Source organism: Lepus europaeus, chromosome 16 (genome assembly GCF_033115175.1).
Source record: "Lepus europaeus isolate LE1 chromosome 16, mLepTim1.pri, whole genome shotgun sequence".
Classification (NCBI taxonomy): Eukaryota; Metazoa; Chordata; class Mammalia; order Lagomorpha; family Leporidae; genus Lepus; species Lepus europaeus.
The window spans coordinates 44298436-44312996 of NC_084842.1; the positions used below are offsets into that span (position 1 = coordinate 44298436).

Genomic DNA, 14561 nt, shown 5'->3' on the forward strand with positions numbered 1-14561 from the left:
TTATATTAAGTCTTAACTTTTAAATTTTTCAGTCTATCCCAAGATTAACGCCAACAAAAATGTGGCCAGCTGCACTCCCCCCCACCCCAAAGTCCTTGTCTCTTCTTGACTCCCTACTGCCATCCATTTGTTCACCTCCCACCTCTCCTATGTTTGGTTCCTTTGCTTATGTCAAGGAACACTTTTGCAGCTTCAGCCATCTACTTTGCTTAACAATACAACTTCAAAAGACCCATACATGCTAGTTACCTATAGACCTTTGAGTTAGACACTTCATTGCCATCACTAATGTGTGATGCCACAAATCCAGGGACCCTAACCCCAAATATGCGTGCAATGCTGGGTACAATTTAATTACAAGAGCACACACTGTCAGGATGTGTCAATCTGTTTAGTTTGGGTAGAAATGATTCTGAGGGGACAGAGCAAGTTTGCAAAATTGCTCAGCTGAATTCAGCTGCTTTCCATGGGGATTTCCTCTGGAGGAAAAGAAAAACAGATAAAAACGTAAGCCTGGTGCCAGTGTGGGGAATCGGCTCAGGAAAGGAACTGATAGTCAATAGCAAATGCAAAGAAACTTTAGGACCCAAACCCCTACTACCCAACAGTAACTTATTTAAATGTAATCTCCAATGCTAATATTCAGCTCAGACAACAGAAAGAAAACATTCATTTAAAGGTATAAAAATAATAGCACTTGCTTGTATTTGCCTCATTTGAACCCTTCTTAAAATTTTTCTGTGTCTCTAAGTTAGCCAAAGCAAATTCTTTTCTCTTTCTCGTTATTTTTTTAAGTTCTCATTCATATGTCCTACTTGTTTTTAATTTTGTTTTTTCAACAACATTCAGTCCCCGTGCCAGCAATATTAATAACAACAAAGGAAAGGGGAACACCAATTAGGAACCCACATTCCCCAAACAGTGTGCAGAGTTGACGCTAAAGGACTGGCACCCTGAGTTACTTGGATGACAAACTCACTTCCCCCTTCCCTCTGCCGCATAGACAAAGGCAGAAGGATCAACCTCAGGTTCAGCTGCTCAGTTAAAAGGCTTTTAGGGTTATTTTCGAAACACAAGTCTCAAAGTCAGAAGTTCCTGATAAGTACTTTTTAAGACTGAAAGGGACTACCAAATAGGAAGAGATGGGGGAAATTCATAAAACCAATAGAGGAAACTAAACTCGGCCATAAGTGGAGACTGTGCGGCTAACTACCCGAGAGGCTCAGGATGCTTGCTTTCTCCTGACGAATGAAAATGACAGCTGCTCCTCGGCTTCTCCGTCCGGCTCGGCTGGGTTCATTGTGTTCTAGTACTTATTTGGAGAACGTTCTACCTGAAACACTCTCCACTTGGTCACAGGCTCTTTCTTCCTCCCTGCTCCACCCCGAGCCTCTAAAGAGGGACAGGGAAAGAGTACAACAAGTTGGGAGTGGGAGGTGGAAAGATACGGGGGATCTTTTCACTGAATCTCACCTGCATTTTTCACGAAAATAAAAATGAAAAAAAAAAAAAAAAAGATGGCTAACGGAATTAAAAAAAAAAAAAAATCCCCAGCCCTGGCTAGAGTGTGCCCAGTCAACTCCTGTTCAAGGCAGGCTAACATGTCCCTTTCCCCTCAACACAGTTTTTAAAATTCAACCCTCAACTTTCAAAAATCTGTCTCTAATTTCAAACTCAAATAAGCGCACAGCATGGTGGCTTTTGTTTTGTTTTCTTCTCCCCAACTCCTCCCTGCGATTGCATAACAAAAGTGTCTAAATTCACACCATCTGGCCGATAAAGACACTGGCCCCACTGCCCGGCTGGCCCATCTGATTAGGGCCCTGTCTAGCCTGCGCCTTGTGGCGAAAAGTCACAGCTGTGGGGTTTGCTCGCGCTCAATACAACTCTGTTATTAGCCAGCTGTAGGCCTTGAGACGACTTCTGTTCAAATTATAATATCTTTTAACCCTCTGAGCATTGAGGGCATAGGGGTGGCTGGCAGCGACATAACAACTAGATTTCTCCTTGCTAATAATTGGCAAAATGAACTAAAGCAGGGAAGAGAGGATCAGAGACCACTGGGAATGGGAGGAAGAAGTTATTCCTAAAGAGCCTGATTTTTGTCCCTATGCTTTGTTCCTCTCTCAAAGCTAAATGCCAATTTATGAGCCTTTTAGTAAAGATTATGGAACATAAAACCATTCAGGGGAGTGCCCAGGTATGGCAAATAACATCATGCAAATGAAACTACGTGTGTGCAATAACTGTTGGGAAACAGGATATCTGCTTCACCTCTCTCTCCTTGACTTTGAGAACTGGCTCTGAAAATGTGGAAGGAATCCCCCACCCCCTTCCAGGGGAATCACCAGCTCTGACAGATTGAGTGAGAACTTCCCTTTCAGATGCATCCAATATTTGCCATGACCCATTTCATCCCCCAACACACATACACACACACACTGCAGAAAGTACCCATCCAATGGATCATTTGCCCATAATTAATATTTGTTTTAAATTCTAGTTTGGGAAGAAAAGAGCAGCGCATCTCCCCTGGTCTCCAACATGGAGAAGTTACAGTACATTAAATTTTTATATTGTGTTACTAATGCAGACTAAACTAGAGGCTTTAAAAATTGATGCTGCTACTTAAACAGCATAAAATGAGGAGGATTTGATGGGGCTTAAAAATAAAAATGTCAGCCTTAACTACAGCTGGATGGGGTGTGCAAGTATTATTTAAAGTGATAGGTATAATTCATCAGACAATGGGCCAGTTTTTTTGTTTTGTTTTCTTCTTAGACATTTAAAAGTGTAGATAGGAATGTAAAAACCTCCCTTCAATGACTAACCAAATCAGAGCATTCTGACTATTTAATCTAGATATCACAGGCAACTACATCTTGGAACTGTATTTTCTTTCTGAACAAATCTACGAAGGAAGGAGCCTTGGGATAATGGAGTCTTTTGACTCCACTGCCCAAAGCCTCACCCAGTCCCCTTTCCTTGAAGCCATTGGCTGAAATGAACTTTGCATTTGGCAAAGTGTGTTTTTTCTCATACGGGGTCAGAACCAAAACAAACATGTCTGATTGTTATGATTTCTTCCTAACTGGGTTGGGGAGGAAAACAGGGCTTCAGGGATCTACTCATAAAAGACTCCATGCTAAAGTAGAAGGTCTGCAATGACCTACAACTAGCAGGTCTGGTGTTGGGAGACATTTGCTGAACCTAGAGCAGAGTAAGGAAAACTGAGGCATCGCCTCTAACCAAATAATTGGGGGGGCTTTAGGAGGAAGGAGAAACGTGTGTGGAATGGACTTTCACGTTTTCACAGTGAAATAATCATGCTCTTTGCAGAGTTTGCTTTTCATATCCTTTGTCATTTGCAGTGGGGTTCCCCAAACCCCGAGTCAGTTACGCAGCACATGCTAGGCCCCCCAACATCTGTTGAAAGAATGAGTAAGTGTGTGTATCTAGTATCTTTGTCTTCTAGCCAAGCAGGAGAGGGGGGGGGGCACTCGCAGGGCTCAAAAGGAAAAGATTGGTCTCTGAAAGGCAAATGGGAAAGGTACAGGGACGCGGGCCGAATGCAATTTCCACTACGTGCGCGTCAGAATCCAGCTGCTGCTCTGGCCCCCACAGCTCCATGAAGGGGTCCTCTCCCCACCTGGCGAGGGGGAGGGGCACGGATCGGGACCGGTCTTTCTTCTGGGCAGTCCCTCCAGACCTAAGAAACTTTGCCGAGACCTTAAGTCCTAGGCGAATCAACTTCTCCCGGAGTTAAGAAATAACCCGCATCACCGACAGGTGCCGAGGCGCAGGAAGCGCCAGGGAAACCGGCCGCTCGCCACACGGTGCGTCCTTCCTGGACTTCGCCTCAGCGACTCCACAAGTGGCCCCGCCTGGAAATCCACCCGCAGCCGGCCGGCGCGGGGGGAAGCCAGCTTCGGCCGACCCTATCGGGGCTGCCCTGCCACCTCCCCGCATTACCGCCCACCGAGGGCCGGGAAGTTCGCTTCACCGCGCCCGGGTTTGGAATCCCGAGTCGTTCCGGGGCTTCCTCTCCTAGTTCTAACTGATATGCTCCAAGCCTCTTGCCTCCAAGGGAACGAGTTCTACGAGTTGGCCCCCTGCGCCCGCGCACCAGGCCTCCCTCCCCAGCAGCCTCACTCCTGAGCCAGGCCCCGGGGGGAACACGGCTCACCTGCCCAGCCTCCCAGCCATCTCCGAGGCCAAGGTGGCCCTTACCTGCACATGACTTCGTGCGTCAGGAGAACTCGGCACATTTCCGGATTCTTATTCTGGCCCTCGTAGGCTATGGGCTGCGGAGTAGGCAGGCGAAGGAAGAGGAGACACGGAAGGGAGTGGAGGGAGCAAAGAAGGTACTTTAGACCAAACACTGACTCGGTTTCCCTCTAACTACCTGCCGCCTCCTTAGGGATCCCAGCACGCAACACAAGCCCAGAGCAGCTGCCGGGTAAATTCAACGGAAGTAATGATAGAGAAGTCCACCCCATGGAGGACATAGTTCTTTGCCCACCCCCCCTAAAAAAAAAGTTTGGGGACGACTCTATCCTAAATTTCCCAGTAAGTGCTTTGCTCGCCTCTCCCTGCCCCCAGCATCTCCCCTGGTCCCATAGAAACAGGACAACTAGTGAGACAAAAGAAAAAAAAAATGTTTTCCAGAACGGACAAGTTGCGGGATGATTCGGAGAAGGTGAGGTCGGAGGCCAGCTGAGTCGGTGGGGGGAGGTCAGAGTCGGACGCGGAGGGCTCACCTGCTTGGTGACGGAGTCAATGAGCCTGACGTAGAGGTCCTGCTCCGTGCGGACGCCTGCGGGGAAGAGAGAAGCTCCTGAGTCAGGGGTCGCGGAGCCCCTGCGGGCCACCCCAACCCCTTCTCATCTCCACTCCGCCGGTCAGCACCCAGGAGGCCCGTCCCGGCGCCCAGGCTGAGTCATTCCCTGAGGCAGGGACCTCCCAACCCCAAGCCTCCCGCAGCCCTTCTGCAAGGGATCGCGCGGGGTTAGCACTGCCGCCGAGGAGGGGGACGTGCGTGCCCGCCGCAGCTGGACGCTGGGCGCCCGCGGGCGCCGCGCTTACCGTTGCTGTAGAGCAGCTGTAACTTGTAGTGGGTGCCGTTGTTGGTTTTCTCGTTGCCTTGCTCCTGAAAAGACACAAGGCGTCCGACCACCCCTTGTTTTTTTCAGCCCCAAATGAGGGAAAGAGGGGAGAAAAAAAAAAGCACACGTCCCCACACCACCTTCCGGTGCCTTCTACTCCCTGAAACAACCTCCTGTACAGCCCCAGGTCAAAGGGCGGGGGCTGCCCCTGGCCGTCCTCAGAAACTTGCCAAGGCTCATGGCCACTTGACCTTCTCCGGCCTTTTGTCCCCCTTAAAACTGCCCTCAGAAGTGGGACCCTCGAGCTGCCACCAGCAGCCACAGCACCAACGCTGCCTGCCAACAGGCCCCACCCCACCCAACCAGCCCCGTCTGTCTGTCCTTAGGAAAGCCCAGGGCAGAAGGGTAAAAGGGACTCGTCATTTGGAAGGGCATCATTCGGCAGCTGTCCTGCCAGCACCCCGCAGGGACCCCCAAGCTCAGCAACGAGTCCCAGGTTCAAGAGGGACCTTGATCTGGTAACTCGCGGTGTTCAGCTGCGGAGACCAAGGCCAAGAAAGAAAACGAGATTTTCTTTTGGTCACCGATTAGGTGCCGTGGACTGTCCTTCATTTGAACACAAATCCAATCTCAAAATCCCAGGCTGAGTTCGGAGGAGGGGCAGCCTTGGCAAGTGAGAGTGGGAGAAGACTCAGCGGGGAAGACCGGCCACGCACCGATTCAACCCGCGCGGTGGGGTCTGGCAGGTGCAAAAATAATTTTAAAAATAACACGGAGAAGGACAGCAGTGGCCTTGGGTACACTTGGGTATACGTCCTAACTCTGGCCAGGTACGCAGGGCGTTTCTCCAGGGTCACTCCACGACCTGGCACGGCTGATAACCCAGAGTTTCATTGCGCACAGCCCGTGCGCTCCTACGACGCAGGGTGCGGGAGTTGGGGGTGGGAGGAGGTGCGGGGAAATCGACTGATTTAGAGGCTGGGGGTGAGAAGCCTCAATTTATCATCCCTGATGATGCAAGCGGAAAAGTGTCGCGAGTGACAGATGGAATCTTTAGTGCTTTGCAAGGAGAGAGTTGGGGGGGGGGGGGACACCGCTTACTTTGTCGTTTTCCACAAAGTCCACGAAGGCTGTGCGCTCGATCTCCACCGGCTGCCCCTGCCTGTCGTACAGCGCCAGGACGAAATGGAAGAAGTTGGACTTCCTCAGGTTAGAGGGAGGCTGCTTCTCAAAGTGGGCCCGGGACAGGGCAACCCCGCTGCGCAGGAGGAAACACGGGGGACAGCGACACGGGCAAGGAGAGAAACAATGGCGTTAATAACGAACCCCGCAACTCCATACAGGGGCCAGGGGCCAGGGGCCAAGGGCCTGGACCCTTTGGGCCTTTTTTTCAAGGCGGATTAAGAAGCGAGAACTCCTTAGAGGAGTCGAATGGCCATGAGGATGGGGGCGGCTGAGGGCCAGGTGTCCAAGCGAGGCCATCGCTCAGAGCTCGCCGCTGGGTTTTCAGTGGAAACCCGAGGGCCCGGCTGCCGACCGTGGCCCAGCGCAGTCCCCCGAGGCGGCAGTCCGCGCTCCGTCCGGTCAGGTTGTGCCGGTTCTCTCTCAGGGGCTCTGCCGACTGGGTCGGGACGAAAAGCTGGGGCTCACGGTTAGGGACCTAAGTTCCTCGTTTGCTTTTAAAGAGATGATCCTCTTGCTTCATTTGAGTTACCAGTCCTGGAGCCCCTGCCATAAGGCTCCCCAGCTAACTCGGACAGTAGTGGGCAAGAACTCCCGAAGAGCGAGCGTGAGGCCCGAAAGCTCATTCCTCCTGGCCTCATCCCCTTGGTTCCCTCGCTTTTCCGAAAAAGTGTGCCCGGGACAGTGTCGGGGCGGAATCCCAGCGACAAGCACTGGGGACGGCGGGTCTTCGAGGGTCGCGCACACCGGGACGCTCACCCCCGGCGCTACCAACCACGTAGAAGCCAAAACACCGAGAGGCAGCCAGCGTCCTCGCCTGGGGCGGAGGCGCCCCGCTCAAGCTGCGTTGACGGCAGCCAAACCCACTGAGCATCAAACCCAAGTTGGAGGGCCCGGGAGGCGCCCTCCAGAGATCCCAGTGTGTGCGCGCACCTCCCCGCCAACCTGTCGCAGCCTGTGCCAAGTCGGCTACCCGGTCACGTCTAACGGAAGACCTGGGGCGCCGGCGACCACACAGATGGCCGGAGCTGCCCCGCGGCGCTGGGATCTCCTTGCCTAGTGTCCCACTGCAAGAGCACTTTTCGCTCTTCCCGAAGGTGTAGCATTTTGGCTAGAATCGCCCCCCTCGAGGGCTCTGCCAACTTTAAAAAACTCTGATTCGGGAAGGGAGGAAGGTGGGGAGGCGTGTTGAAGGAGCCCAGCTAAGGAAGCGAGCCGCGGAGCCGGCTCTGCCGCGCTACCGCCTTTCCCGCTGCTGGCAGCCCCGCTCCTGCTGGGACCGCGGCGCAGGCTGCCGCGGCGCGGTGCCCTCTGCCCGAGGGAGCCCGCGCCCCCAGGCCCCGACCCACGGCCAGGAGTCTCCGCCCGCACGAGGCCCAGAGCGCTGCCGCTTCTGCCTCCTCTCCACGGAGGGTGGCGCCGGGTTCGCTCTACCCGGGACACCTGGAGACGTGGCCTGCCTGGAAGAGGGGCCATTTCCCAGTGCGACGCCGCCGGGACTTAAAGGACGACCAGGAGGCCAGGTGGGGAGGCGGAGATCCTGGAAGAAGGGCTGGGCTCTTTGGGGATGAAGGGGCTGCAGACAAGGATGCGAAGCCCACAGACCCCAGCCCCGAAGTGGCGGAAGGGGAGGCGGACAGATATCCTCGCGAGTGGCACCCTGGACAAAGTGTCCAGTATCCCAGCGCGGGCGCCTGGAAACAAAGTGAACTTCGCGCACCGCACCTCTGGCGGTCTGCGGCCCCTGCGGCTGCCGGGCGGACTGGTTACTTCCCGCGCCTCTTTCTGCTTCCACGACTCCCTCTGCTGTGACTCCCGCGTCTCTCCTCGCGCCTCGCCTCTCCCCCTTCCCGCCTCTGCGAGTCTGGTCTATCTCCAGCCGCTGCCCCTTCCTGGGCTGCCGGCGCCTCTCCTCGCCCAGGCGCCGCTGCAGCCTCGCCTGCGCCTCTCGCCGCCGCCGCCGCCGCCCTCCGGCCACCGAGCTCCCGCTCCTCGGGAACCGCCTGGCGTGATGCGGCAGGACAGGCGCGGTGGCGAACCCCGGGGTCCGCGGCCGCCGGGGCCAGCCCGGGCCGCACCGGCTCGCGGAGCTAGGGACTGAGCCTCGAGACGTCGGATGCGGCTTCACGTTCTGTCCCCTGGAGGGCGAAGCACACACACGACCCAGGCAGTGGCGGCCGCAGGGCCAGCGCGCCCCTGAGGGCGGCGAGCGGCCCGCCCGAGGCGAGCCCCGCGACAGATGGGGGACCGCGGGGGAGCGGCGGCGGGCCGGGCGGCGGGGACGCGCGGGGACGCGAGTCGCGCAGCGCGGTCCCTGCGCGGCCGCCTGGTTACCTCTGCGCCGCGACATTGGCGTCCACCACGCCGACGTTCCGGACCCAGGACCGCACCGAATCCATCTCCGCGCCCAGCGATTTCTCTTTCAGAGCTGGTCCTCGTCCTAAAGTATCTTGAATCCCAAACATTTACAAAGTCTGATCCTCTACTGTCTCTTTAAAATTAAGAGTTACAACACAGTCACGACTGCTCCCAACGCTGCCACCAAGCCGTCTCCTTGAAAGCAATCCAAGAAAAGGGATCAAGTGCTGAAGTTTGAGTCTCTTGGAAAAAAAAATAAAGAATAATAATAACAACCCGGCCTTGGTTTCACGCGCGCGATGCGGGCTGATGGAGCCCGAGTTTGGGGTTTCCTCCCGCGCAAGTTCAGATATGCCGCCCCAGGCCCCGTGCCCTAGGTTGCTCGCATTCTTCCAGCTGCAGTGCTGCCTCCACAAAGTGGTCACAATTTAGAAGCATCACCTGTTCTGGGAGAAACAGGAGATTGATGGCTGCCTAATCTCTCCCCTTCCTCCTGGTTCCCCCCTCCCTGCTCCTCCCCACAGCTCCAATTTAGAGAGGGGAAAAAAAAAAAAAAATCCCCAGCAGGATCAGTTGTAAAAGGAAGGGGAAGACCCGGAGCGGAGAGGAGGCGGTGGCTGCGAGCGCCGCGGAACCGGGCTGCAGCCGCGCGCGGGACCCATGAATGGGTTACTACGGCCTGGGCAGCCGGAGGCGGAGCCGCGGCCCGATAAGGAGCCTCATTTGCATGGGCGCTCGGGATTGGCCGGCGCCGGGCAAGCCGGGCCGACGTCCTCCGGCGGCGCGCGCCACGCTCTGCGTTGCCGGGAGTCCGGGAGGTGAAAGGGGACAGAAAGCTGCGGGCGCCGCGTCCTTGTCCGAACCCGCTGTGCGTGGCGTGCGTGGGATGGGGGGCCCCCAAATTCTGCCTGGAGGTGGGGTGGCTCAGGGTGTCCCCTGCTGACCGGGGACACACTGGCTCGGGCTAGCCACGTGAACGGGAAGCCTCAGCGGACCCTGCCTCCACACGCGGGTTTTTGCAGCCCTGCCGGGAGGCACAGAGGTTCCCAGGTCCGGGTCTATGCGAGCGAAGCCGCGCAGGGTGTGACCCCACGCGCTCGCGTTAGTGCACACGTTCCTCCAGGCACCGGGCTCCCCAAGTCTCCTGGAGTTTCGCGGCGACACTCAGATGTTACGTGCGGTTTGCAAGTTGTCGGGGGAGGGGTGCAGACGAGCGAGGCGCGAGTGTTATTCAAATAAATACAGCGTCGGGTAAACGGCCCAGGAGCTCAGGGAAACACCCCCGGGCGGCGCGAGCACTCCAGAGGCTGCTGACAGGTCGTGGCAGGCGGAGCGCGCGAGCGGCCGGGGCGCGGTCCCGGGGCGGGGGCGCCGTGGAGCCGCGGCTGCGGAGTGGCAGCAACTTCGCCCCGCGCACGGCTGAAACCCTAGATGGCTTTTCAACTGCGTGGGGCAGCTCCTGGTGCCTGTCTTTAAACACAGCAACTCTCCTGGCTGGGTGTTATTTTCTTGCTTCTCCTTTTGTATTCTGATCTGTGCGTAGATCTGCTGCTGAACTCTAGAACACCCGCGCGAAAACAGATTTGAAGACAATGAATGCAAATCTGTGCTCAAAGACCATCTGCCGTGGAGGAGACAATCAGCTGTTCCGCGGTGCGAGCGCCTGCGCCCGCGTCTCCCGGCCTCATTACAGAGAGGGCCTGCCCGGAAGCCTGCATTGCATTCGGGAGAGCCCTACTCCCACCCCTCCCACTCACCACCATCACCGCCCCCTGGGGACTCGGATCTAAGGTCCAGACCCCTTAGGTGGAGGTGAGCGCTCGCCTGTGACTGCGAGACGTTGCAGCTCGCGGACACGGCGCCTCTCCAAACTCGCGCGTCCGCGGCGACACGAAGCTCGCGCTTTCGGAAACGGCGCTGTCTGCGGAAAGGGACCTGTGCGCGCCGCCACCCCTGCGCGGGGGCGAACCGTGCGGCCGGACGCCTGGCGGGCGGGCTGGCGGGACGCCGTTCAGGAAGCCCGGGTCTCTACTGCTGGAAGCCAGCGGGCAGCGGACGGGTTTGCAGACCCTGCCTGCGAGACCCCGGCTCCCGGGACAGGGTAGCCGGCTGGGGGGGAGGGGGGAGGAAAGAGGAGCTGAAACCCCGCCTCTGAGTTCTGTCCACCGGAGTTCGCCGACCCCAGGACTCTGGCTTGGCTCGCCTCGTTGGACAAGACTCAGTAAAACAGTGAAAACCCAGTAAAACAGGAGTTGCCCAAAGAAACAAGACGGAGAGAACTGTGTAAGATGGAACTATCCTCTATCCACTATTAAACGCAGGCTTCGTGGATAAGTTCAGCCCCTACCAAAACTAATCAACAAGCCTTCGACCCCTGCCCGCTCTTGATAAACCTCTCCGAGCCTCAAGTAACTTCCCCGAAACCAATTCCTCCTCCGGGGTTGCCTGCAGTGGGCCCTCGGGCTCCCAGCGGACACTGGAGCTCCGTGCGCTAGAGCCCGCAGGGATCGTGTTTTACCAAGGAGCCTTTGATGTGCACCCTACACTGCTGGGGAAGGGAGCCACGTACCCTACGGGGTCGCTGGTCAGCAGTGGGCCCGGGCCTTGTCCGGACAGTCTGCCCCTCGGGCTCAGGTTGGCTTGGGTTAAAGGGCAGAGCCGGGGTCGAGGACGCGGCCGGCTTTCCTCGCTGGTAACAGCTGCCACCCGAATTATGCCCCTCAGCAAGCGAATGAATTGCTCCTTTCTCCCAGCCCCCTGCTGCCTGCCTCGACCCAGACGGCCAAGCGGGGATAGCCCCGCCACCCCCACACCCAGGGACAAGGTCAAGGGCCGCGGTAGTTCGGGGGGGAGCTGTGGCCCCGGAACTGGGACCGGGTTGGGAGGACCGCACCGCTCCTCGCCAGCGGGGCCAAGGGCGCCCGCCCCACCGCCGCGCAGGAGGAAGTTGTTCCGCGAGCTCCGGGGACAGCGCGGCCTGGGGCGCGGCGGCACTGCGCCTCGGTTTTCCCTGCGCCTGGGCGTTTAGCGTTTCTGCCCACCGAGTTGCTTTTCCATTGTGTCCCTATTGGTTCGGGGGAGCGGAGGGCGCAGAGTTGACCACCCGCGCGGCAGCAGCGTTGGGTAAGGCTGAGTCGAGCAACCGCGGCTGAGCCTGGAGGGTCCTTCCTATCGCCTCGGGCGGCCCCCTAACAAACCTCCTTTCTGAACAAGCAACACAAAACCCGCCCTGAGCCTTGCGGGGGCCGGGTAGGCGCAGCTGGGGCCGGGGGAAGCCGGGCCCGGAGAGGGTGCGGAACTTCGGAGTCCGGGTGCACGCCTCCGGCTCCCGCCCGCGGGCTTCGTTGCGCCCCTAGCCCAGGTCGAAAGAAATCTAAAGGAACACTATGAAAACTCATGATCTTCTAGGTACACCAAACTGGAGTGGTGATACCCGTGTTCCGTCTCCACCCGGACCCCTCCGTCCCAAATAACTCTCGGGACTTTTCCTGTTTCACATTTCACAGCTGCACCTCCGAACACGTGCAGTGTGTCCTCGCCACGGGTTTCAGGCCCGTTTGCCTGGTTTCGTCCGGTCCGCTCATCCCTGCGCGCCGCGTCTCTCCTCCGGCCAGAAATTTGGAAATCTTCCTTAAAAGTTGCCCTCTGGGCCACGTTCTCTCCCGGGCGGCGCCCTGGGGTGAATTCAGAGGTGCTAGACCCGTCCCTCCCTCGGGGTCTTCACCCCTCACCTCCTGGCGCACACACTTGCGGCGCCGCATCTACAAAGCCCTAAGCACTCAACTAGTCTAGTCCTGGGGAATTCGATCCACAGGGCCAGGCAGCGTGGGTTTTGCAAATGAAATAAGTGGCCTTCTCCATGGCCTCTCTTCAGAGGTGAATCTGTGTGTGTGTGTAGCTGCGATCTTTGCTGTTTATTTGCGCAGCTAGGAATATATGACTTTGCTCGACATCTCAGACCATCTCACTCACAATTCCTCGTGAAATGGTTTTTCAAGTATCCAACTTCATGAACTTCCACTCCGGATCGCAACTGTGGCATTTTTCATGTGGAAACCAGGCTGGAGGGAGGTAGAAATGCACAGCATCTCCTCTCTCTCTCTCTCTCTCTCTCTCTCTCTCTGGGACTCCGCCATCCACACGGAGCAGTTCCCTTGCAGCAAGCACACTTTGGTCCGAAGAGGTACTTCTCGCATTGTTTCTCCACGGCGAAGAAGAGCGGGTACCTAGGGCGAAATACTGAAGCATGGAAGAAAAAGCTTCATGCACTCAGGGACGTGCCTTGGCCAATTGGGTCCCCGCGTTGAAGGGGCTCGGGCTCGCCGGCTTCCTCCCTCCTCACCTGTAACCTGTTCTCCTCCCCACGGTGTCCCCTGCGGAAAGACCCTTCCTATCCTTTCCCTTATTCTGAGTATAGGGAGGGGGAAAGCCTGAGCCAAGACAGAAAACCAGAGAGGTCGAGGGAACGTTTGGAGCGCGGGAGGGCGGTGGGGGTGGTCAGCAGCCGGGAGGGCAGTGTGTGGCGGGACAGGTGAACGTGGTGGGGGTCAGGAGGTCTGGAGAGAAGTGCCTGGCGCGGCTCCCGCCCGAAGCTGGGGACCCAGTCTCGGGGGTGGTGGTGAGGGGGCCCTTTCTTGGGGCCATGCTGGGTGAAACCAGCCAATGGCAGCCCCTTCCAGGAAGCTGTGAGCAGGCGAAGGTGGTGCGTCTCCGTCACCGCTGTCCCAGAGACGCGGCGGGCCGGGGGCACCAGGACCCGCATTGCGGGGCCGGATGGAATAGGGGTCCATACACCGTAAGACCGAGAGGAAGGCACCCACGAGCAGAGGCAGGGCGTCTCCAAGACGCCACAGGCGCCTTCTCACCCCGAAACTACACGGCGACACTTCTGGAGGGATTTCCTTGTCCCCATCTTACAGATGAGCAAAATGAGGATGAGCGGTGACAAAGGACACCTCAGATGACATTCGGGGAACAATGACCCGCTTCCAAGACTCCACGACAGCGCGCAGCGGGCCTTCAAAAAAGGGAAAATTTCACTGCGTCTCCCACTGCTTCCCCGCTTTGCTCAGCTCAGTTGAGGGGAACGATACCCGCAAAGCGCCTCCGAAATTCCCCCCTTTCCGGGTGGTCCCCGCCCCGCGCTAGGCAGCAGGGGAAAGCCCGCGGGACCTCCGGGCTCCCTCCCGGCTCGCGGCAGAGGTGTGAGCGATGTGTTGATTATGCATCTTTTTGCCGAGCGCACTCTCGGCCGCGGCCGGCGCCGCCACATTTCACACGTACGTTCGCACGCGCACTCTCATGCGCGCCCACCCCAGCCCGGCGCGCGCTGCTGCGGCCCGCGCACCCGGGGGCTGCCCCTCGTGGTGAGGCAGTTTTCGGGTGAGAGAGAGGTGACCAAGGCTCTCACCCCTCCCACCCCCAGCACAAGCTCCCTCTGGCTTCAAGCCCCCAGAAACATGGCCTTGGTCTTCAGATGCAACTTTCTGCTTCATAATCCTCTTGTTTTCCCAATCCCCCCTCCCGGGTATGCAAGGCTGGGAGGTGGAGTGCGGCTACAATTATGGCACCGGCTGCAATTCCATTCTAGTTGGCACTGGGAGATCTTCTCCACCAACGCATCACCTCCGCACGCACTGCGCAGCCCAGGTGGCGAGCTCAAGTTTTCCTTAACAGTGTAAAACCAGTGGATTTCTAACTGTGCCCCCTACCCCCATCACTGCCCAGGGCCTGGCAATTCCATTTCTGGTTCCTGGAACCCCACGGGGAAACATGTCTCTCATTTTGGTGCGGGGAGATCCATCCAAGGCGTGCCCAAGTGGTGCACGCTCAAGCCTCTGGCTTGGACAACGGACAGCGCCTGCCCTATGGGAAGCTACTCAGCCCTCCCCTAGTACAGACGCGGGCCTCTGAGCC

The 14561-nt window shown here is 57.5% G+C and overlaps 1 protein-coding gene across 1 annotated transcript in view; it reads right to left on the minus strand.

Annotated features, from left to right (window-relative positions):
- The window catches only part of EBF2 (EBF transcription factor 2), a 201989-nt gene extending 192827 nt beyond the window's left edge, over window positions 1–9162 (minus strand). Inside the window, exons 1-5 of the mRNA XM_062213232.1 lie at window positions 8622–9162; window positions 6207–6363; window positions 5086–5149; window positions 4761–4816; window positions 4231–4304 (exon numbers count right to left, since the gene is read on the minus strand). Of these exons, the coding sequence (XP_062069216.1) occupies window positions 4231–4304; window positions 4761–4816; window positions 5086–5149; window positions 6207–6363; window positions 8622–8752 (482 nt within the window). The 5' untranslated portion in view covers window positions 8753–9162. The remainder of the gene's footprint in view (window positions 1–4230; window positions 4305–4760; window positions 4817–5085; window positions 5150–6206; window positions 6364–8621) is intronic.
- Between the last annotated feature and the right edge of the window lie 5399 nt (window positions 9163–14561).